The following is a 23,226-nucleotide window of genomic DNA, read 5'->3' as shown; positions in this document are numbered from 1 at the left end:
TCTTTTCTTTTCTTTTCTTTTCTTTTCTTTTCTTTTCTTTTCTTTTCTTTCCCCCAGTAGTATAATTCTAGATTAAAAATTATTTAAATGGGGAATATTCTTATAATCATCATCCCTATTCTGTTTTTTGGCTTGGACAGTTTTGTAACCAGCCTGCCAAGAAAGAAAGGATTATCTGATGATTGCACTCAGAGCAAAAGTTCATATACAATAACATGACAAAAAAAATGTGGATGGCTTTTACTAAATAAGGCATTTCACATATATTTGTGAAATGTGCATAGGCTGAAGAAGAGTGAGGGTCGAAGAAACCTGAGCTGGAAACATGAAAAACCAGAGAGGTTGTCATTTGGCATTTCATTCAACAACTGTTTATTGGGTGACCACTATGTGGGAAATATGACTATTCTAGGTCCCAGGTATACATCTGTGAACAAAGAGGCAAACAATTTCATTTATTTATTTATTTATTTATTTATTTATTTATTTATTTATCTATCTATCTATCTATCTATCTATTTAATTTTGTTTTTAATTTTTTTAAATTAGCATATAGTGAAACAATGATTTCAGGAGTAGATTCCTTAGTGCCCCTTACCCATTTAGCCCATCCCCCCCCACAACCCTTCCAGTAACCCTTAGTTTCTTCTCCGTATTTATGACTCTCTTCTGTTTTGTCCCCCTCCCTGTTTTTATATTATTTTTGTTTCCCTTCTCTTATGTTCATCTGTTTTGTCTCTTAAAGTCCTCATATGAGTGAAATCATATGATTTTTGTCTTTCTCTGACTAATCACTTAGCATAATACCCTCCAGTTCCATCCACGTAGTTGCAAATGGCAAGATTTCATTCTTTTTGACTGCTGAGTAATACTCCATTTTATACACACACACACACACACACACACACACACACACATCTTCATTATACTTATACATTATACTTCATTATACTTCATTATACTGTACATAATACTCCATTATACACACACACACACACACACACACACACACACACACACACACACCACATCTTCTTTATCCATTCACCCATCGATGGACATTTGGGCTCTTTCCATACTTTGGCTATTGTTGATAGTGCTACTATAAACGTGGGGGTGCATGTGTCCTTTCGAAACAGCATCCCTGTGTCCCATGGATAAATGCCTACTAGTGCAATTGTTGGGCCATAGGGTAGTTCTATTTTTAGTTTTTTGAGGAACCTCCATACTGTTTTCCAGAGTGGCTGCACCAGCTTGCATTCCCACCAACAATGCAAAAGAGATCCTCTTTCTCCGCATCCTCACCAACATCTGTTGTTGTCTGAGTTGTTAATGTTAACCATTCTGACAGGGGTGAGGTGGTATCTCCTTGTGGTTTTGATTTGTATTCCCTGATGATGAGTGATGTTGAGCATTTTTTCATATGTTGGTTGGCCATCTGGATGTCTTCTTTGGAGAAATGTCTATTCATGTCTTTTGCCCATTTTTTCACTGGATTATTTGTTTTTTGGGTGTTGAGTTTGATAAGTTCATCATAGATTTTGGATACTAACCCTTTATCTGATATGTCGTTTGCAAATATCTTCTCCCATTCTGTCTGTTGCCTTTTAGTTTTGCCGATTGTTTCCTTCACTGTGCAGAAGCTTTTTATTTTGATGAGGTCCCAGTAGTTCCTTTTTGCTTTTGTTTCCCTTGCCTCCAGAGACATGTTGAGTAAGAAGTTGCTATGGCCAAGATCAAAGAGGTTTTTACCTGCTTTCTCCTCAAGGATTTTGATGGCTTCCTATCTTACATTTAGGTCTTTCATCCATTTTGACTTTATTTTGGGGTATGGTGTAAGAAAGTGGTCCAGGTTCATTCTTCTGCATGTCACTGTCCAGTTTTCCCAGCATCACTTGCTGAAGAGACTGTCTTTATTCCAATGGATATTTTTTCCTGCTTTGTGAAAGATTAGTTGCCCATAGGTTTGTGGGTCCATTTCTGGGCTCTGTATTCTGTTGCATTGATCTGAATGTCTGTTCTTGTGCCAGTACCATACTGTCTTGATGATTACAGCTTTGTAGTATAGCTTGAAGTCTGGGATTATGATGCCTTCTGCTTTGGTTTTCTTTTTCAAGATTGCTTTGGCTATTCGGGGTCTTTTCCATACAAATTTTAGGTTCCATACAAATTTTAGGATTATTTGTTCTAGTTCTGTGAATAATGCTGGTGTTACTTTGATAGGGATTGCATTGAATATGTACATTGCTTTGGGTAGTATCGACATTTTAACAATATTTGTTCTTGCTATCCAGGAGCATGGAATCTTTTTCCATTTTCTTCTGTCTTCTTCAATTTCTTTCTTAAGCTTTCTATAGTTTTCAGTGTATAGATTTTTCACCTCTTTGGATAGATTTCTTCCTAGGTATTTTATGGTTTTTTATGCAACTGTAAATGGGATTGATTCCTTGATTTCTCTTTTGCTTCATTGTTGGTGTATAGGAATGCAATCGATTTCTGTGCATTGATTTTATATCCTGCAACTTTGCTGAATTCATGAATCAATTCTAGCAGTTTTTTTGGTGGAATCTTTTGGGTTTTCCATATGGAGTATTATGTCATCTGCGAAGAGTGAAAGTTTGACCTCTTCCCGGCCAATTTGGATGCCTTTTATTTCTTTGTGTTGTCTGATTGCAGAGGCTAAGACTTCCAAAACTATGTTGAATAACAGTGGCGAGAGTGGACATCCCTGTGTTGTTCTTGACCTTAGGGGGAAAACTCTCAGTTTTTCCCCATTGAGGATGATATTAATGTTGGGCCGTTCATATATGGCTCTTATCATCTCGAGGTATGCTCCTTCTATCTCTACTTTCATGAGGGTTTTTATCAAGAAAGGATGCTGTATTTTGTGAAATGCTTTCTCTGCATCTGTTGAGAGGATCATATGGTTCTTGTCCTTTCTTTTATTGATGTGATGAATCACGTTACTTGTTCTGCAGATATTGAACCAGCCCTGAATCCCAGGTATAAATCCTGCTTGGTCGTGGTGAATAATTTTTTTAATGTATTGTTGGATCTGGTTGGCTAATATCTTGTTGAGGATTTTTGCATCCGTGTTCATCAGGGAAATTGGTCTGTAGTTCTCCTTTTTAGTGGGGTCTCTGTTTGCTTTTGGAATCAAGGTAATGCTGGCTAGAAAGAGTTTGGAAGTTTTCCTTCCATTTCTATTTTTTTGGAACAGCTTCAAGAGAATAGGTGTTAACTCTTCCTTAAATGTTTGGTAGAATTCCCCTGGAAAGCCATCTAGCCCTGGACTCTGGTTTTAATTTTTTTTTTTTTTTAACATTCATTTTTGAGACAGAGACAGAACATGAGCGGGGGAGGGGCAGAGAGAGAGGGAGACACAGAATCGGAAACAGGCTCCAGGCTCTGAGCCATCAGCCCAGAGCCCGACGCGGGGCTCAAACTCATGGACCCTGAGATCGTGACCTGAGCTGAATTCGGGCTCTTAACCAACTGAGCCACCCAGGCACCCCTGGACTCTGGTTTTTTGGCATATTTTTGATTACTAATTTGATTTCCTTAATGGTTATGAGTCTGTTCAAATTTTCTATTCCTGTTTCAGTTTTGGTAGTATATATGTTTCTAGGAATTTGTCCATTTCCTCCAAATTACCCATTTTATTGGCATGTAATTACTCATAATATTCTCTTACTGTTTTTATTTTTGTTGTGTTGGTTGTAATCTCTCCTCTTTCATTCTTGATTTTATTTATTTGGGTCCTTTCCTTTTTCTTCTTGATGAGACTCGATAGTGGTTTATAAATTTTGTTAATTCTTTCATTGTTCTACTGTTTTTTTGGTTTCAATAGCATTAATTTCTGCTCTAATTTTATTATTTCCTGTCTTCTGCTGGTTTTGCGTTTTATTCGGTGTTCTTTTTCCAGCTCCTTAAGACATAAGATTAGGTTGTGTATCTGAGATCTTTCTTCCTTCTTTAGGAAGGCCTGGATTGCTATATACTTTCCTCTTATGACCGCTTTTGCTGTGTCCCAGAGGGAGTCAAACAATTTCTTCCTTTGGGGACCTTGCATCTAGTGTGGACAATTAGACAATAAAATATACAATGAACACAATAAGTAAATAACGTATCACTTGGGAAGATAAGTGTTATGGGAGAAAAAGAGCTGAGTAAAAGAGTTTGGAATGATGGAGGTGGAGATGGAGTGATGCTAGGTATGGGGAAGGGCATTAGGGAAAGGTCTTACTACCCTCTCTTCATGATACATGAGCAAAGATTTGAGTAAGATGAGGGAGTTAGCCATCTGGGAAAGAGTGCTGCAGGCAAAAGGAGTAGCCAGTGTAAAAATCCCAGTGTCCAGAGTGCATCTAGCCTATTTGTGAGTAGAGTCCTGGTGGAGTGTGGTAAGAGATGGGATCACATTGATGCTGGGCAACCTCATTGTGCAGAGACTTGAGGGCCATTTAAGAAACCTTTCCTTTTGCCCTGAGAAAAATGGTCAGGATCTGGTATGATAAACATATCAACCTGGCTGCCATGTTGAGAACAGAGTATAGAGTAGGTAAAAGAGATCATAGGGCTATCTCCTAGGAGGCTGTAGCTCTAATTTAGATAAAATATGTTGGCACAGGCCAGGGTGATGATATAGGAGGTGTTGAGATGTGGTAAGTTTCTGGATATAGTTTGAATGTGTAGACAACAGGATTTCCTAATGGACTGGAGATGGGTGTGAGAGAGAGAAAGGGAGCTGCCAGAGATGGAAAATTGGGACAATAAAGAAAACAGAGGGTGGTGATAGAGACAATGTTTATTTGAGTTTGTCTATGTTGGGTGTGTGAGATGGAGGGTGGATGTTAAGGAAGAAGAGCAGGACTTGCTGGGGTTGGGATTAGTGGATCTGGTGGACAATAAATAGTATACTTGGTGTGCTTAGAGCTTCCAAAGCTGACCCTCTTCCGCAAATATCCATTATATCCCTTCCCTTGGTGTGTCCTCGGAAGGGGACTGGTCTAGTGATGAGTGAAGTGCTGAGGGACATCCTGAAGCACCAACCACAACCACTGCCTAGAATCTGTTTAGCAGCTGTTCTTTGATATGCTTCCTTCCTCACTTGTCTAAGCATTAACTGTTAGGAAGAGTTTTCCTTGGGAGCATCCTCCTGCACTTCATGCACAAACATATGCAGATGGATGAAAAGTGTGCATATTGTAATAATACATTTTTGTAAGAAAAATCTAAAAGGAACAAGTCCTTGTACCATTTGAAAATGTGTAATTTTATAGTATGATGCTTTTAAGTGGTGACCTACAATTAAACTATAAAGAAAAGTATAGACTTGAATTTTCACCTATAATTCATATTTACATGATTATAATATGCCATTATAAAAATTATATAGGGGATCAGAATCTGCTGTCTCAGAGGTCAAAAGACCTCATAATTCTAAAACATACTTTAAAATACTTAGCTTAATTGATGAGGACAGAAATGATATAAATCAGATCACGTCGCTGCTGTACTCAAAACTTTCCAGTTTCCTTTCTTGTTCAGAATGAGATCCAAAGTCCCTATAAGGGCCTATGAGGCCCTACATGAACTGACTTTATGCCACTTTTCTGACCCCATTTCCAACCATCTTTCCTTTATTCACTTTATGTCAGCCATAATTGCCTCCTTGTGGTCCTTTATGAATATACCAAAGACCCTCCCACTTCAGGTCCTGTGCATTTATTATTCTCACAGGCCAGTGTTTTACCCCCATAATTCACTTGACCTACTTCTTCACCTCATACGGTGCAGCTTTATTCCACTGCCACCACCTCAGAGCTGCCTTCTCTGTGTACCCATACCTAAATTGCACCACCTTCCATGACTTTATGTTTATTTTTCACCTTAGCCGTTAGTATGTGCTTGCTTCTTTATTTATACACTGTCTTTCTCCTCTATTAGAATGTTAACCTCACGAAGGCAAGAGAACAGGGACTCTGTATGCTATAAACCCTGCCTACAGTAGTTCCTGGAATATTCCAGGAGGTTGTTAAAGGTTTGTTGAGTGAATTAAATGACCTGAGTGATGCACTTACACTATAGTCAACTTTGCAGTTCTTGAAAAACTTGTCACCACTATCTCATAGCCCCTGGTTTCCTCAACATCAAGCTTTCCTAGTTCTGTGCCAGACATGTAGGGCTGGAAAGTGCATGCCTTTAAAACCTCTGCTGCTGCTACTCCATATGCACCATATGCTCCAATCATGTCGAAGTATTTGTCACAGGTCTCCATATCCTTTCAGGTGCCCATGTTCTTGCCCTTGCCCTTGCTCGTCCATCCGCATGAACTCCCTACTTTTTTCTTCTTGGCAACCTCTTACACTAATGTCCAAAATCACTTCCCATGTTCCTTCTGCTGAACTGTCTTCATACTGACTTCATCCCTATTGACTGCCCCCTCCCTTCTGTCTCTTGGTACATTGCTTGTGCCTGAGTTTGTGCCATGCCATACTACAAAAACGTATTTTCCACCTACTTTTCTTTGTAGGTTATGAATTTCTTGAGGGCAGAATTACAACTTGTTCATATCTTTGAATCCTGGCACAGTCCTAGTGCCTCTCACATAATAGGGGCTCTGAATAATAAAAAAATATTGATAATTCTATATATTAAAAAGCTTTGAAATGCTTTACATTTTGAGTTTAAGGCTGAAGAATCAAGCCTTTTGTTTTTCTTAAAGCCAGAGGAGTGCTCCCCTGCACTGAGCATGCCATATGAATGGGTAGCATTGTATACTGTTTATTCAGCATACACCTAGGTGAATCATGGGAAGTCACTAGTGTGACTCATCTTAAACAAAGCACATGACTCAGTGTCACTGCAATCAATTCGTTGACCATTGACTAGAGTTGAAATAAATCCAGAGATCTGATACTAACTGAGGAGGTTCTGATTTAGAATCACATTTCATGGAAATATGTCCAAAATGGTATTCTTTTCTTCTATGACAGAATCTCCAATGGTCAAATGGAGGTGAAAAAGCAGATATGCTATCATTATTGCTTTAGTAGTTTGTTTTTATAGTGAAAAAATACATATACAAATCATCAGGTCACTGGGCCTTCTTTCTCATTCTCCTGTGATACATCCACTACTTTGGTCCTATGCTCCTCTGTTTCTTGGATTTACTTTCTTGATTTACAGAAGTACATTCTTAAGTAAATTATTCAGAAAGAGTGTTTTGGAATTAAATTTCTGAGTCCTTACATGTCTTAAAGTATTTTTATTTAAGTAACATACTTGAAAATCAGTATGTAATGACTGGAAACAGATTTAAAGTTTAAAAATAATTTTCCCTTAGAATGTGAGGACATTCACTGTTGCTGATTGGTACTTTGATGTCAAACTCCTTGATCTCTTCTGATGATGACTTTTTTTTTATTTTTTAAGAATCCCTGGGGATTTGAAGTTTCATGAGAATAGGTCTAAATGTATATGTATGTTTTTATGCATAGTTTTGCATCAGTTGGACTTACTGTTCAGTTCCTAAGAATTATCTTCTGTTATTTGTTGAAAATTTCCTCCCCTGTCTCAGCATTCTCAGGAACCTTGTTATTCAAATATATGACTTCTGCATGAATCCTTTAAGTCTCATATTTTCCCACTTATATTTTGTCTATTTCCTTCCTTATCTGAGGATTACTTTAATTTTATTTTTTCAGACCTTCTATTAGTTTATATAATTATTCTTTTTATCTTTAAGTGCTTTCCTTGTTTTTTGTTATTTTTCATATTGGCATGTCTTTGTTTTAAAGATAAAATATTTTTCTGAATCTCTGAGATTATTGTTTCTGTTGACTGAACTATCTCTTTTCTTCAGGCTTTATTTTAATCTTTTGTTTATGCTACTGGTTCTCCTTATATGTCAGGAAATTTATGTTTTGACATTGACGTTTATGAAAGTAGTAACTAACATCAGATTTTTCCCTGTGGTTGAAAAATGGATCAAATGGGAGCTCTGTGTCAGCCCGTATGAGATGAGGTGTGTGTTACGCCAAATCCCACTTTGGGATTAGCATTCCAGGAGATGGCTCATGGTCTCTGAATCTCGCTAAATGACAAAAAAAGGAAGACTATATTTTGGGGTAACCGTATCCACACTCTTTGTTTTCTGCAGATACCTCCTTTTCTTAGGAGAATCAACTGAGTATTCTGCCTAGGATTAAACAGTGGTTGCTGGCAGATAGGAAAGGTAGTTGAGGTGTTGGAAATAGTGCTGGTCCTCTTAACCAACTAACATTTCTTAATCTCTTGTTTTCAGTTTTGCCTCTTTTCCTTCATCATATGTTTCTTTAGTGGGGTTCCATTGAGTGGGAGTGTCTCATGTCTCTTCTGTGGTCCCATAAGAGTGTATTCAGGGTGGTAGCTTGTGTTTATTTGTTTAATTTTTTTCAGTATGCAGTCTCCCTCTTCTAGAAACTTGTTAAAAATCCCTGTTTATTAACAACTCTTCCATCCTCTTTTGTTGTTATCACTTCTTTCTTTTTTTTTTTTTTTTGTATGTTTATGCTTGGTAATATTTTATTTTGAAATACTGTTAGACTTCCAGAAAAGTTGTAAGAATAGCATAGAGTTCCTATATTATCCCTACACTCAGTTTCCCCTAATGTTAAAAATTTACATAACCATAGTATAATTATCAAAATTAAGAAATTGATATTTGTACACTACTATTAGCTAGGCTACTGATTTTATATGGGACTGCATGCAGTTTGTCCACTAATGTCCTTTTCCTATTGCAGGATCCAATCCAGAGCCTTATACTGCCATTTAGATGTCTTCTCCAATCTGTAGCAATTCCTTAGTCTTTCCTTATTTTCCTGGCCATGGCTTTTAAGTATACTGGTTACTTTTTCTGTCAAATGTTCTTCAATTTAGGTTTGCCTGATGTTTTCTTCTTATTAGATTTGAAATTATATATATTTTAGCAATAATACTATAGAAATGATCAACCTTTCTCAGTGTGTCACATCAGGGACAATTGGTGTTGATATGTCTTATCACAAGAGATGGTAACCTTGATCACTATACTGAGATGGTATCTGCAGGGTTCTTTATTTTAAAGTTTCTATTCTTTTCCTTTAGAATATCTTGGGGAAGATACTTTGGAAGATATAATGCAAGCACCATGTTTCTTCTCAAACTTTTGCCCACAAATTTCAGCATCCTTCCATGGCCCTTGTCTGCATCAAATATTTCTGTCTTGTTAAAATGGTGATTTTCTATTTCTCTCAATTCTTGTATACATATTAGTTGATTTTTTTCTATAAGGCAGAATGACTTATTCTTTATTTATTCCATTATTTTTAAATCTTTGTGTGATTCACATATACTTATTTGACTCTGGATTATAATCCAATACTCTCATTAGTTGTTTTTTTCCTGAAATTGTCCCAGATTTGGCCATTGGGAGCTCTGTCACATTTGTTCATATGCCCTATTAATATGTCCTTTATCTTTGAGCATTTCATTATTTTCTGTCATCACAAGATGTTACAGAAATACCTGGTATTTTCCCTGACACAGCCCAGGAATCAACCACTTTCCCAAAGATCATTGGAGAATGATATTAGAAAACAAGATCTGGCCACTGTTATTTGCCCCTGGGCTGTCATTGCTTTTAGGAAATACATACTAACCCATGCACGCATACACATATCTAAAGTTATTTCTATGTCTGCTTGCTTGATACGTATTTAAAACCATGAGTTCATATAAACCTGTACTTTCCTTCCATTGGGATATTGGGAAAGTTGAGAGACAAACACATATGCTTTGTTTGCTATCTTTAATCAAAAAAACCTAGTTGTTTAGATAAAATTTTAAATGAATGCCTTTGAGGATGTGTTTCATTTAGGAAAAATTATCGCTTTTCCCACTTATATTTTACCCAAATGTGTTTTTTAGTCTTTCAGATGTGATAGATCTTTTGAATTAAAATTCAGTCTATACTGTCATAAACAGAAGAGTACAAACACTTCACATACCTTACTAAAATAATTGCGGCAATAAAGAGATTTGTGGTGTCTTAGTTTCCTCAGTTTATCAGGGAACTGAGCCTAAGAGACTTTAAAGAGGAAAATAAAGATACAGTTCAAAATTTAGCATATCTTTAAGCCAAAGGAATTTGCAACATAATAGACACTCATTATATACTTCTTAAAATAAATAAATGAACCTTACCAATACCACTGTTAAGCACCCGTTACCATTTAGTTCTTCAGTATACAGCATATGTTGTAGCATAGCATCACTTTTACAATTATACATCATGAGTTCATTGAACAAACAACTAGCACTCAGATACAATTCTAAGTATGTATTTTTTTCCAATTTTCCATTTTTCTTATTGTTTGGAGTTAATTCAAGTATATAGGATTAGTCCTGAAAGAGCATTTTGAAATTCTGTGTGAAACTGGAAAAGCCATATATTTGTGAATTCAGGAGTGATATACATAACAAACATGATATTTGCTTCACATGGAAACTAGTAGGATCTGTATATTTTGAGATTTGTTGATAAATAGATCTTATTCTTTTGGAATTAGGTAAGATGTCTTTGTTAACAAAATGTTCCATTGGAATGAAAACCTTTTCCATTCCATACAAATTTCTATTTTGTTCTAAAGTAAGAGTAATTTGTTTTTACTTTTGGCAAAAATGGACATTTTCAAAAATGTTTTGATGGGGTGAATGGCTTGTGTCTTATTCTTTCTTACTATATGCCTTCATTTGAATGGAGTATATCATCCAATACCTTCTTGTGAAAATATTTGTGAGAGATATTATTTTTTTTTACTTTTTTAAAGTAATCTCTTCACCCAACGTGGGACTCAAAGTCACAACCCCAAAATCAAGAGTCACATATTCCATCAACTGAGACAGCCAGATGCTGTCCACCCATTATTTTTTACAATTTTTGAGATATTATTTTTTTGTTAACAGTTTGAATATCTGAAACTTTATTTTCTACTCTCAATTTTGATTGGCAATTTGAATGAGTAGGACTTTCTAAATTTTAAAAAGATTCCCAAATAGTGATATAACCAACATGGTGACATAGGTTGTTCCTGGCTTTGTTCCCCATCAAAAGAACGACTAACAACTATTCAAGGAAAAGACATCACTGAGGGAGTTCTAGAGCATGGGGATAAGGCTGAAGCAACCCCCTGTAGCACAGAGACCAAGGCAAACTACATTAGAAGGGTAAGAGAAGTGGCTACACATTGACCACATTGTTCTTAACTCTGGCTGGCACATCCCCACATATAGAGGTCTCCCCTGAGCCTCTGGTTCCTTCAGGGGCAGAAGAGAACCCAGAGGAGACAAGACCACTCCCAGCATTGTAGGCTGCTTTGCAGGAGACCCTACTCTGATCTCATATCACAAGGATTGTGGGGAAATCTGTGGGGCTCAACCACTGAGAATCTGGTTGTGGTGGAGAAGGGGGCGGCGGGAGGGTTTGCAACAATCAGCACATGGATCTTGACCATCCATCTTTATGCCTGCAGTGCCTAAGTAGTAGTCCCAGTCAGTAGTTTTGCTCATCTGAGAACCAAGTCAGGAGTACACTTTGACCAGAGAGCATGTCAGCCTGCAGATCTACCTGATTCAGATTCTCAAAGGAGGAGTTTTACAGGCCTTAGAGCCTGGTTTTCCAGGGCCAGGCAGTGAGTTGAGTTGCAGCCCCACCCACTTTGGAAAGTGTCTTCTGGTCCTATTGGACCAGCAGGGCTGGAGACAGTTTCTGGAAACTGTGGCCCAGTGGCACTTAACCTAAGAGGTGGGCAAACAGAGCTGATTGCCCCCATAGCAAAGCCAGTACTGGGAGTGGACTATTCCTCTACCATGCAGACAGGAATATTAATGAATTCATAGCCAAGGCTGAGGGTAGCTCCAAGACCTTCCCAAACAACAGAGCCTATTTGGGAAACTGAAAGTAGTTTGGAGCCACCTTGACCCCTCCCACTGCCACCCAGGAAAGGGAGCTGAGACATAACTTCACCTATTGTAGACAGTGTCTTTCTGTCTTGTCTGACCAGAAGGGCTGAAGACAACTCCTGGAGGCTCTGCAGCTCAGTGGAACTTGAGCCATGAAGTGAGTGGGCAGAGATGATATCATGTTTGAACAGCAAAGCCAGTGGACCTGTATGGTCAGGGAATTTGAGGTTGCTGATTGGCTTGAACTGAGACAACAAAGAGCTGTATACTTGGCTTTTGAGACAATTATGGGGAACATAATTTGTAGCCCCACTTATTGCTGAATACATTCTTCAGCCTGTCTGACCAGGGCACCTAACCAGAGTGCATGGATAAATTGCATAGCACATTCAACAGCCCTACATACAGTAGCATTTGAACATGTGGCTCTTGACTATGGCCCTTGGCTTCCCCAACTGCAGAGCAGAACTGGTAGACTCACATGACCTGGGAAAGCTCTGGCCTGATTCTGTCACCAAACCCAGGCCCATCTGCCTGATGCACAGCAGAGTCAATCACTGAAATACCAGGTATGCAGCAAGGAAGGGTTTATTTGAGAGGCAGCCAAATGAGACAGGGAAAAAGCCTTAAATCCAGCTCCCTGAAGGGTGAGAGAACAAGTTTTTTGTAACTATAGGGGTTGAGATTACACACATACTGATTTAGAAAGGCAAGGAAACTTAAGACTATTCATAAGAAAAGATGGATCATGCTCATTTGAGCAAACATATATGTAACATATATCCCGTGTTCACTTTGGGGTGGATACTTAACACCAGAACAAGGCAAAACTCAGACCTTGACCTTAGGAGGTTATCTTAGGAGAAGGAGAAAAGGCTTTGGGTATGCTCTGAGAGTTAGTGTAAAGTGTATGGAGTTTGGGAGTCATTATCTTGGGTAAGGAATGCAGGGCTTTGCTTGTTCATAGGCTGGAACCTTATCAGTTGACCCTGAGTCCAGACTTATGCAGAGACAGCTAGTAGATTTTTAGAGGGGTCTGAAAAGACACAATAGCTGATTAGGGGGAAGCAGTTCTCTGAAAACCAAGCTTGAAATTTTCTGCTAGTTTCAACCTTATGAACCCTCTGGGTCACAGTTTCAATTCAGATCCCCACACAACAAGCTATACAGGCCTTTGCTCTCATCATGCGCACCTACCAGGGCAAGGAAACAAATTCATAGCTTCATCTATTACTGAATATATTACCCAGTCCTGACCATTCTAGTAAGCCTGACTAGAGAATCCAGGCAACTGTGGATCCCATCTTACAGCTTCACTTGGGTAGGGAACCAAGCAGCTGTCTTACTCAGCTGTTTTCAGCCAGTAGCACATGTTTCCATCCCAGTACTCAAAGCTCAAACAATTGCCTTGCTTCCACAATAAACCATAATAGCAGGTCCCACCTGCTCAAGGACTTTACCAGTTGACACACCCACAGGTGCAAACCCAGCTTACTGGTGAAAAACTGTCTCTGCCAAAGCAAACCTGTAAAGTCTAAAAGAGGGTAATTATTCACATGTGCAGATACCAACAAAAGGAATCAAGGCTCACAAAAAATCAAGTAAATAAGATACCACCAAAGGAAACTAATAAAGTTCCAATGACTGTCTCTAAAGAAAAGGAGATCTGTGAACCACCAGGGGAATAATTCAGAATAATCCTTTTATAGAAGGTTAGTGAACTACAAGAAAACACAGACAACTTCAAGAAATTAGGGAAGTAATGCATGAACAAAATGAGAAGGTCAACAAGGAAATAGCAACAATCAAAAAAAAAAAAATCCTAGAATTGAAAAACACAATAAGTAAAGTGAAAAATTCAAAAGTAGTTTCAAAAGTAGACCCCACATTGCAGAAGAAAGAATAAGCAACCTGAAGGACAGGATATTGGAAATTACTCAAGGGAGCAAAAAGAAAAAAAAAAGAAAAACAATGAAGAAAACTTATAGGAATTATGGGGTATAATGAAAAGAAACAATTATCACATTATGGGAATTCTAGAAGGAAAAGAGAAAGAGAAGGAGATAAAAATGTATATTTAAAACAATAATGGCTGAAAATGTACCAATCCTGGAAAAAGAAATGGACATCCAGATTCATGAGGTCCGAAGGAACCCAAATATATTGAACACAAAATAGGGCTAAACTAAAACATATCATAAGTAAACTGTCAAAAGTAAAAAAGTTTTAAGAACAGTAAGAGAAAAGAGAGAAATTATGTACAAGAGAATCCCCAGAAGACTGTCAGTGGATTTCTCAACAGAAACTTTTCAGGCCAGAAGACAATATATTCAAAATATTGAAAGAAAGTAACTGTCAACCAGGAATTCTATACCTGGTGAAGCTGTCATTCAGAAACAAATGAAGGGTAAAGACTCTCCTGAACAAACAGAAGCTGAGGGAATTCATTACTACTAGACCCGCCTTATGAGAAATGCCAAAGGCAATTCTTTGAGTGGAAGTAAAAGGACACTAATTGATAACATAAAAACGTTAAAAGGTAGTATGAAGCTCACTGGTAATGGTAAACATATAGTCAAGGTTAGATTCTGAACTATGTTAATAGTGACAGATAACTCACAACTCTAGTTTGAATGTTAAAAAAAGAAAAGAACATAGTAAAAATACCAAAACTATAATCTGTTATTAGTTACACATTATATGTTTAAAAAACATGTAAATTGTAACAGCAACCTAAAATGTGAGGGGAAAGAGAAAAGTGTTAATTTTATGAATTGTATTGAAGTTAAGTTGTTATTAGTTTAAAATAGAGTGTTAGAAGTTTAAGATACTTTATGTAAGCTTCTTAGTAAGCACAAGGGAAACTCCTGTTGTAATTACACCAAAGAACACAATAAAGAAGTCAAAACATACTGATACCGAAAGACACTAAGACACAGAAAAAGCAGGATAAGAAACAAGCAACTGTGGATCTACAAAACAACTAGAAAACAACAACAAAAAAAAATGGCAATACTATTTCCTTATCAATAATTACCTTAAACGTGGGAGAAATGTGTGAAGGAGACTACGAGGTACAAACTTACAGTTTTAAAAAAGTCATGGTGATGAAAGTATAGCATAGGGGATATAGTTAATAATACTGTAATATAATTATCGTGGTGAGCATTTCCTAGTGTATATAATTGTTGAATCACTATGTTGTACACTTGAAACTAATTTAATATTCTATGTCAACTATACTTCAATTAAATATTTTTTCATTTTGGGGCGCCTGGGTGGCGCAGTCGGTTAAGCGTCCGACTTCAGCCAGGTCACGATCTTGCGGTCCGTGAGTTCGAGCCCCGCGTCAGGCTCTGGGCTGATGGCTCAGAGCCTGGAGCCTGTTTCCGATTCTCTGTCTCCCTCTCTCTCTGACCCTCCCCCGTTCATGCTCTGTCTGTCCCTGTCCCAAAAATAAATAAACATTGAAAAAAAATTTTTTTTAATATTTTTTCATTTTAAAAATTATTACTTTAGGGGTGCCTGTGTGGCTCAGTCAGTCAAACATGCAACTTCGGCTGAGGTCATGATCTCCCCATTCGTGGGTTCAAGGCCCGTGTCAGGCTCTGTGCTGACAGCTCAGAACCTAGAGCCTGTTTCAGATTCTGTCTCTCCCTCTCTCTCTCACACTCTGTCTCTAAAAAATAAATAAACATAAAAAGAACTTAAAAAATTAAAAAAATAAAAATCATTACTTTAAATGTAATGGATTAAATTATTAGACGTAGAATGGCTGAATGGAAACAAAAAAAAGATCCAACAATATACTGCCTACAAGAGACACTTTAGCTATAAAGATGTATACAGACTGAGAGTGAAATAACAGAAAAAGATATTTCAAGCAAATAGTAACCATAAAAAACCAAAAGTAGTGGTACTTACATCAGACAAAATAGACTTTAAACTGAAAATGGTAAAAAGAGACAAGATAACTATGTAATGATAAAGGGGTCACTACATCAAGACGATAAAACAAGTATAAATATTTATGCATTGGATTACCTAAATATGTAAAGCAAAAACTAGCAGAGCTAAAAGGAGAAATAAATGGTAATTTGATAATAGTTGAGGACTTCAATACTCCACTTTAAACAATAGATCAATCATCTAGACAGAGAATCAATAAGAGCAAACTTGAATAATGCTATAGACCAAATGGATATAATAGACAAATACAGAACATTCTATCAATGACAGCAAAATACATTCTTCTCAAGCACACATGGAACATTTTCTAGGATAGACCATATGTTAGACCACATATAAGTCTTAGTAATTAAAGAATATTGAAATCATACCAAGTATCTTTTCTGACCACAATGGCATGAAACTAGAAATCATTAAGAAGAAGTTTGGAAAATTCATGAACACATGGAAATTAAACAGCACTGTCCTGAACAACCAGTGGATCAAAGAAGAAATCAATGGGGGAAATAAAAAGGCTTATTCAGACAAATGAAAATGGGAACATAACATACCAGGCTTTGTGGGATGCAGCAGAAGCAGTTCTAAGAGGGAAATTTATAGAAATAAACACCTATATTAGCAAGCAAGAAAGATACCAAATAACCTAACGCTAAGGAACTAGAAAAAGAACAAACTGAGCATGAAGTTAGAAAAAGGAAAGAAATAATAGAGATTGGAGAATAAATAAAAGAGAAAACAGAAAAAGTAAGATTAACCAAAGTAAGAATTGCTTCTTTGAAAAGATTAAAAAAAAAAAAAAAAAGACATAGCTAGACCAACCAAGGAAAAAAGATAAAATACCCAAATCAACAAAATTATAAAGTCAAAAGGAGACATTAAAACTGACATCACCAAAATTCAAAGGATGATAAGAGGCTATTGTGAATAACTATATGCTAACAAACTAAATAACCAGAAGGCATGAGAAATTTTCTAGAAGCATGCAGCTTACCAAGACTGTTCAGGAAGAAAGAGAAAATCTGAATAGATCGATTACTAGTAAGGAGATGAAATCAGTAGCCAGAATCTCCCAACACAGAAAAGCCCAGGATCAGATGGCTTCAATGGTAAATTCTAGCTGGTGAAATTAGCACAGATCTTTCTCAGACTCTTCCAAAAATTCCTTTTACAAGACTAAGCATTATCCAGAAAAAACAGAAAAGCACACTTAAACAAATACTACAGGTAATATTCCTGATTACTATTGATGCAAAATGTTCAATGAAATACTACCAAACTGAATTCAGCAAAACATGAAAAAGGATCATTCACCATGATCAAGTGGGATTTATACCTAGAAAACAGGGATGGTTCAACATAGATAAATCGATGTGACACATCACATTAACAGAATGAAAGAAAAGAACCATATGATTATATCAATAAATACAGAAAAAGCATTTATCAAAATTCAACATTGATTCATGATAAAAACTGAAAATTTCAGGCAAAGAAGGAACATATATCAATACAGTGAAGTCCGTGTATGACAAGCCCTCACTCAGGTAACATTGTTGAAATGTTGCAAGCTTTTCCTCTAACATCAGGAACAAAACAAGAGTGCCTACTTTCATCACTCCTATTCAAGATAGTACTAGAAGTTCTAGCTGGAACAATCAAGCAAAAAAGAAAAAAAAAGTATCAGAATTGTAAAGGAAGAAGTAAAATTGTCTCTCTTTGCAGATGACATGATTTTATATATAGAAAATCTGAAAGGCAACCAAAAACTGTTAGATCTAATCAGTGAATTCAGTAACGTTGCAGGATACAAAATTAACGTACAAAAATCACTAGCATTCTCTACACTAATAGTGAATTTTCTGAAAAAGAAATCAATCCCATTTACAATAGTATCAAAAATAATAATATATATAGATTCAATGTAATCTCTATCAAGATTCAATGGCATTTTTACAAAGGTAGAAGAAACACTCCTAAAATTGATATAGAACCACAAAAGACCCCAAGTAGTCAAAGGAATCGAGCAAGAACAAAGCAGGAAGCATCACATTTCCTGATTTCAAGCTGTATTATAAAGCAAATTTATCAAAATAGTATGGTACTGGCGCAAAAACAGAAAAATAGAACAATGGGACAGAATGCAGAACCCAGAAATAAATTCAAGCATTTACAGTCAACTAAAATTTGAGAAAGGAGCCAAGAATACTCAGTGGAAAAAGGACAGTCTCTTCCATAAGTGGTACTGTGATAAGTGGATATTCACACATAAAAGAATATATCACACATAAAAGAATGCATCACACATAAAAGAATATCTTATACCAGTCACAAAAATTAACTTGAAATGGATCAAAGACTTAAATGTAAGTCCTGAAACCATGAAACCCCTAGAGGAAAAACAGGAATAAGCCTTCTTAACATGAGCCCTGGTAACAGTTACTTGGATATGACACCTAAAGCACAAGCAACAAAATAAAAAGTAAATAAGTATGAGTACATCAAGTTTAAAAGCTTCTGCACAGTAAAAGAACCATCAACAAAATTAAAAAACAGCCTATGGAATGGGAACAAATATTTGTAAGTCATATGTCTGATAAGGGGTTAATATCCAAAATATATGAAGAACTCATACAACTCAAAAGCAAAAACACAAACAACCCAATTTTTGAAAATGGTCCCAAAGGACCTGAATAGACATTTTCTGAAAAAAAATATGCAAAATGCCAACAGGTACATGAAATGATGCTCAATATCACTAATCATTAGGGAAATGCAAATTAATACCCCATTGAGATATAACCTCAGGTCTGTTAGATGGCCAGCATGAAAAAGACAAGAGAAAACAAACGCTGGCTTTGGTGTGGAGAAAATGGAAACCTTATGCACTGTTGGTGGAATTGTATATTGGTGCAGCCACAATGGAAAACAGTATGGAGAATCCTCAAAAATTAAATATAGAACTACCATATGATCTGCTTCCGCTTCGGAGAATATATCCTAAGAAGATGAAAACACTAACTCAAAAAGAATGTGCACCCTCATTTTCAGAGCAGCATTGTTTATAATAGCCAACATATAGAAACTACCAAGCTTATGGAAGAATGGATAAAGAAATTATGGTATGTATATGGAATGGAATATTATTCAGCCATAAAAAAGAGGAAATCCTACCATTTACAACAACGTGGATGGAACTTGAAGGTGTTATGCTAAATGAGTGATGTAAGTCAGAGAACGACAAATACTTTATGATCTCACTTATATGTGGAATCTAAAAAACAACAAAAAAAAACAAGACAAACTCAGGAAAAGAGATCAGACTTGTGGTTATCAGAGGCAGAGTGTGGGGTCAAGAGGAATTAAAGGAAGGTGGTCAAAGGTACAAAATTCTAGTTAGAAGATAAATAAGTAGGAGGGATGTAATGTACAACATGATGACTGTGGCTAACACTTCTGTATGATATACTGGAAAGAATTATGAAAGCTAATCCTGAGTTCTTATCATGAGGAGAATACTTCTTTCTTCTGTTTTTTATTTTATCTAGATGAGAAGGATGTTGGCTGAACATGTAGAGTTAATCATTTCAAAATACAGATAAGTCAAACCATTATGCTGGACACCTTAAACTAATACAGTTTTCTATGTCAATTACTTCTCAATAAGACAAAAAAAAAAGGAAAAAAAAATCTCTTAGACTGTTCTTTGTATGTTGACTTCCTAAATGGGTTCTTTAAGTGTGTGATCTGACATTGTCAATTTTTCGTGTCTCTATTTTGGTTATTCTTTATGAGAGAACTTATCAACTTTATCTTTTAAATAGTCTATTATATGTTTTGTTTGCTTTTTCTTCTTTTAGTAGTACTCACTTTTCATTTACTAGATGTACTGTTTTATGTCTTTGAGGATAATCCTAATTTTTGCAATTATAGTGTCTTCCCTGAATTTTCTCTGGTTTTCTGAGTTCTCTTTCTTTTGTTTGTTTGCATGTTAGTTTTGTTGTCTTTTATTCTGGAAATTTTCTTCAAACAATCCTTCATATTTGAGAAAAGGACACCGAAAAGATAAGTGGGAGCTCTGTATGTTGAGTGGGATTTTGGAGTAGGACATTCGCTATGGGAAGACTGAGGAAAAAACCTGATTGTTGGTCTGAGTGACTCTCAAGTGTCAGTTTCTCTAGGTATTTTCTCTTTGGTCAGTTTGTTTCTCTAGGAAAAGAGAAAAGTCTTTTCTTTTTGTAGCTTCCACTGCAGAACTTACACTTATGTTTTAATTTTCCTCTCTGTAGATTGTATCCATGTCTGTCATATATTCAAATTATATTGGCAATCCTTGTCTCCTTTACCGTATTTGTCCTTCAAAAATATATACATATATATTTAATGTCCATATGTAGAGAGAAGCCCTTATGGAGAAGATAGTGAGCTGTGCCTTGAAGGATGTTTACCCTTCAGTCAATCTTGCAACTGTAGAGGGGGAGAAACTTTTCCCAGAGAGGGAAAGGAGATGGAAAGTTGGTTACTATGATGCATGTGATTGGATGACAACTTTGTTTAATCATCTACCCCCATATTTTCCTAGGAGTACTGCTTGTTTGCCAAAGGAGTACATAGGATTAATCATACTGAGTTCCTTGATAAAACACTCTTGATTCTTTGAGACCATTTATTCCAATATCCCAAATACATATATCACATGGTATTTCATTCATATGAAAGTAGTGAATTGGTAATGTGTAACAATTTATGAAAATTATAATGTAAGTGTTGGCATTATTGGGAAGGAAAAGGATTGAAGGTATCACCTCTGATAATGTAGCTTTATTAGGGATTCTTAATTATATTGAAGAATAAAATAATGAAACTGTACATCATAAACAAAATTAGGTTTTCCCTTAGTTTCACTGGTGGCCTAACTCAGATGTGAGTGGCTTTCCAATTGTCAGAAAGACTACCTGTGAAAGTCATTTACATGCACACTTATGAGTTTGAAGTATTAAACTTTCATACTTTTATAATAATGGAATTATGAAAAACATTGTATTCATTTATATCTCTAGGTAAATTTCAAATAATTATCTTTTATAACTTCAACAACTTCTTATTTAAATTTTTAAGTGTAGAACTAATATGTGGTCACTGTAAAAATAGAGATTGGCAAACAAAAAAATTAAAAGAATTCAATTTTGTCACTACTTGAGGTTAACAATTTTAATATTTAGTACAGTTATTTCTATCTACTAAACACACAGTAGAGACCTTACCAATTTTTAAATTTGCTATTGTGGGCAGTTTCCCCGTATTATTAAATAGTCTTTAAAAAATTGAATTTTAATAATGGAACATCGGTCTTGAATCCTACATTATTTTTTTATTCTATTTTATGAATCCCAGTAGCATCTATTGATCATTTTCTATCAAATCCAGCACTGAGGAAAAAGGGTTTAGGGTGTCCTGAGAAGGCTAAAGAGGTAAATGCTGAAGTGTCTGAGTAGGACCAGCAGGGGTTGCTGTCATGGATGAGGCTGCCACATTCCTGGTGTCTCTGACCTTAGACTCACTTAACATTATAGTCTGGATTCTATTAAAGGAATTTTGTGTTTTTCCTTTGCAGGAGTTACCCCCTACCATGACAAATATTTAAAAATGGTTTTTTTAAGTTGGAAAAGCAACTTTTTCTCAAAAGAAATTTATAGTTCAAATTTACACCAAGTTCTCACTAACTGGAGCAAGCCAGGTTTTCACTAAAGCTTCGACTTTCCTCTGTAAAACATTAGTCACTCCCTTGGAAGAAGCACTTTTTTTTATAGGCAGTGGGATAAAGCAGCCACAGATGTGCATGTAATATGATGGGCTTTAGAATGTACCTGTAAAGCTTTTTTTTTTTTTTTTTTTTTTTTTAATTTAGAGGGAAAAAAGATGAAAGAAAAAGACTGAATTGGGATGCTAAAATAACAGTGATTCACTATTAAGGAAATGATAACTTTTTGATCTCTTCAAATGGTGTTTTCTTTTCCCCTTCTCTTTTATTCTTGGGAAGTTCTTGAGGTTGTGCCAAGTCGTTTTCATTGCACAATTTTTAAAGGTATTCACCATTCCCATGTGTAACTGGTTGCCTTTTTACTGTGTAGGACTGTAGTGACGCCTGTGGCCAAAGAGTTTGATCCAGACATGGTCCTAGTTTCCGCTGGATTTGACGCATTAGAGGGCCATGCCCCTCCTCTGGGGGGGTACAAGGTGACAGCAAAATGTGAGTATTATCTTTTAGGAATTTATGAAATGTTAAGACATAATAGGTCTTTAAAATGGGCAGCACCTTTTACTTGTGTCTAGTATGCTTAGGTAAGACTTTTAAAAATAATTTAGATCATGTTTACTGTTCTGTCAGATTCATCTCTCTGTAGATGTTTGCCTTTAAGACAAACAAAGTTAAATAGTTTTCTTTGTTAGACCTGATGAGGCATTTCAGAACCTTTGTTTTCACAGAGTCCCGTTTTGCTACTTAAAGGCAGAAGTGATAGGACTTCTGTTTAAAACACATTAAAAGACTTGAAAGGTCATGAGTCTAGAAAAGCTACTGGGCTTTTTGCAAAGAGAATGGAAGTCACTGTTTTTATTCCATTGTACATGTGGTAAAAATTCGTGTTTCCTAATAATGCTATCTATGGTCTTGTGGGTTTGAATGCAAAAGGTATAGTTCCCCTTACTCAGCAGCTCTCTACAAGTGTGTAGACAATGCTCAGGATCTCTACTGGTCTTCTTTTGTGTTGCACAGATTAACTTTTTGGCTGTGTTCCTTAGCATTTGCCATGTGTTCTACTACACACCAAATGAATAAATGAATTTTGTGTTATACATTCATTTACATAATGTGACCTAATGGAATCTGGCTAGAAAGAGGCTTTCTTCAAGAACAATCCCCATGCTCTCTGAATGTGAAAATAAGGCATACATATAGTCCACACACACAAATGTATGCTGGCACTCTGGATATGTATAAAAAAAGAAGGAAAAAAAGCAGAATTACACAAAGAATCAGATCGACTATTGTGTATTTTAATGGGGGTTGAAAACAAATAAAAGCAACCTAAGTAGTTTTTAAGTGTGAGAGATGAGTTTAGAGCAAGTGTGTTTTATTAATTTAAGAAGAACCAAAGAACCAGCACCATGCCAATCTTTGTTTTTAGTTGGCTTCTCATGTGAGAGAGTTTTCTGCACTCTAATTGTTCCAGTAACATTGTTAGGTAGTAGCTATATTTAACATCTATTATT

The 23,226-nt window shown here is 36.2% G+C and overlaps 1 protein-coding gene across 18 annotated transcripts in view; it reads left to right on the top strand.

Annotated features, from left to right (window-relative positions):
• The window catches only part of HDAC9 (histone deacetylase 9), a 931,635-nt gene that overhangs the window by 770,582 nt on the left and 137,827 nt on the right, over positions 1-23,226 (top strand). For all 18 annotated transcript variants that reach the window (XR_005789365.1, XM_040472481.1, XM_040472497.1 and 15 more), the window contains one exon: positions 22,086-22,204. Coding sequence is in view for 17 of the 18 variants with exons in the window: in XM_040472481.1 (XP_040328415.1) it covers positions 22,086-22,204 (119 nt within the window). In the remaining variant the exon portion in view is untranslated. The remainder of the gene's footprint in view (positions 1-22,085; positions 22,205-23,226) is intronic.

The sequence above is a fragment of the Herpailurus yagouaroundi genome, unplaced genomic scaffold, assembly GCF_014898765.1.
Source record: "Herpailurus yagouaroundi ecotype Mexico unplaced genomic scaffold, PumYag 100, whole genome shotgun sequence".
In the NCBI taxonomy this organism is placed as follows: Eukaryota; Metazoa; Chordata; class Mammalia; order Carnivora; family Felidae; genus Herpailurus; species Herpailurus yagouaroundi.
The sequence above is the reverse complement of the archived record's forward strand: the minus strand, read 5'-3'. Positions and strand labels throughout refer to the sequence as shown.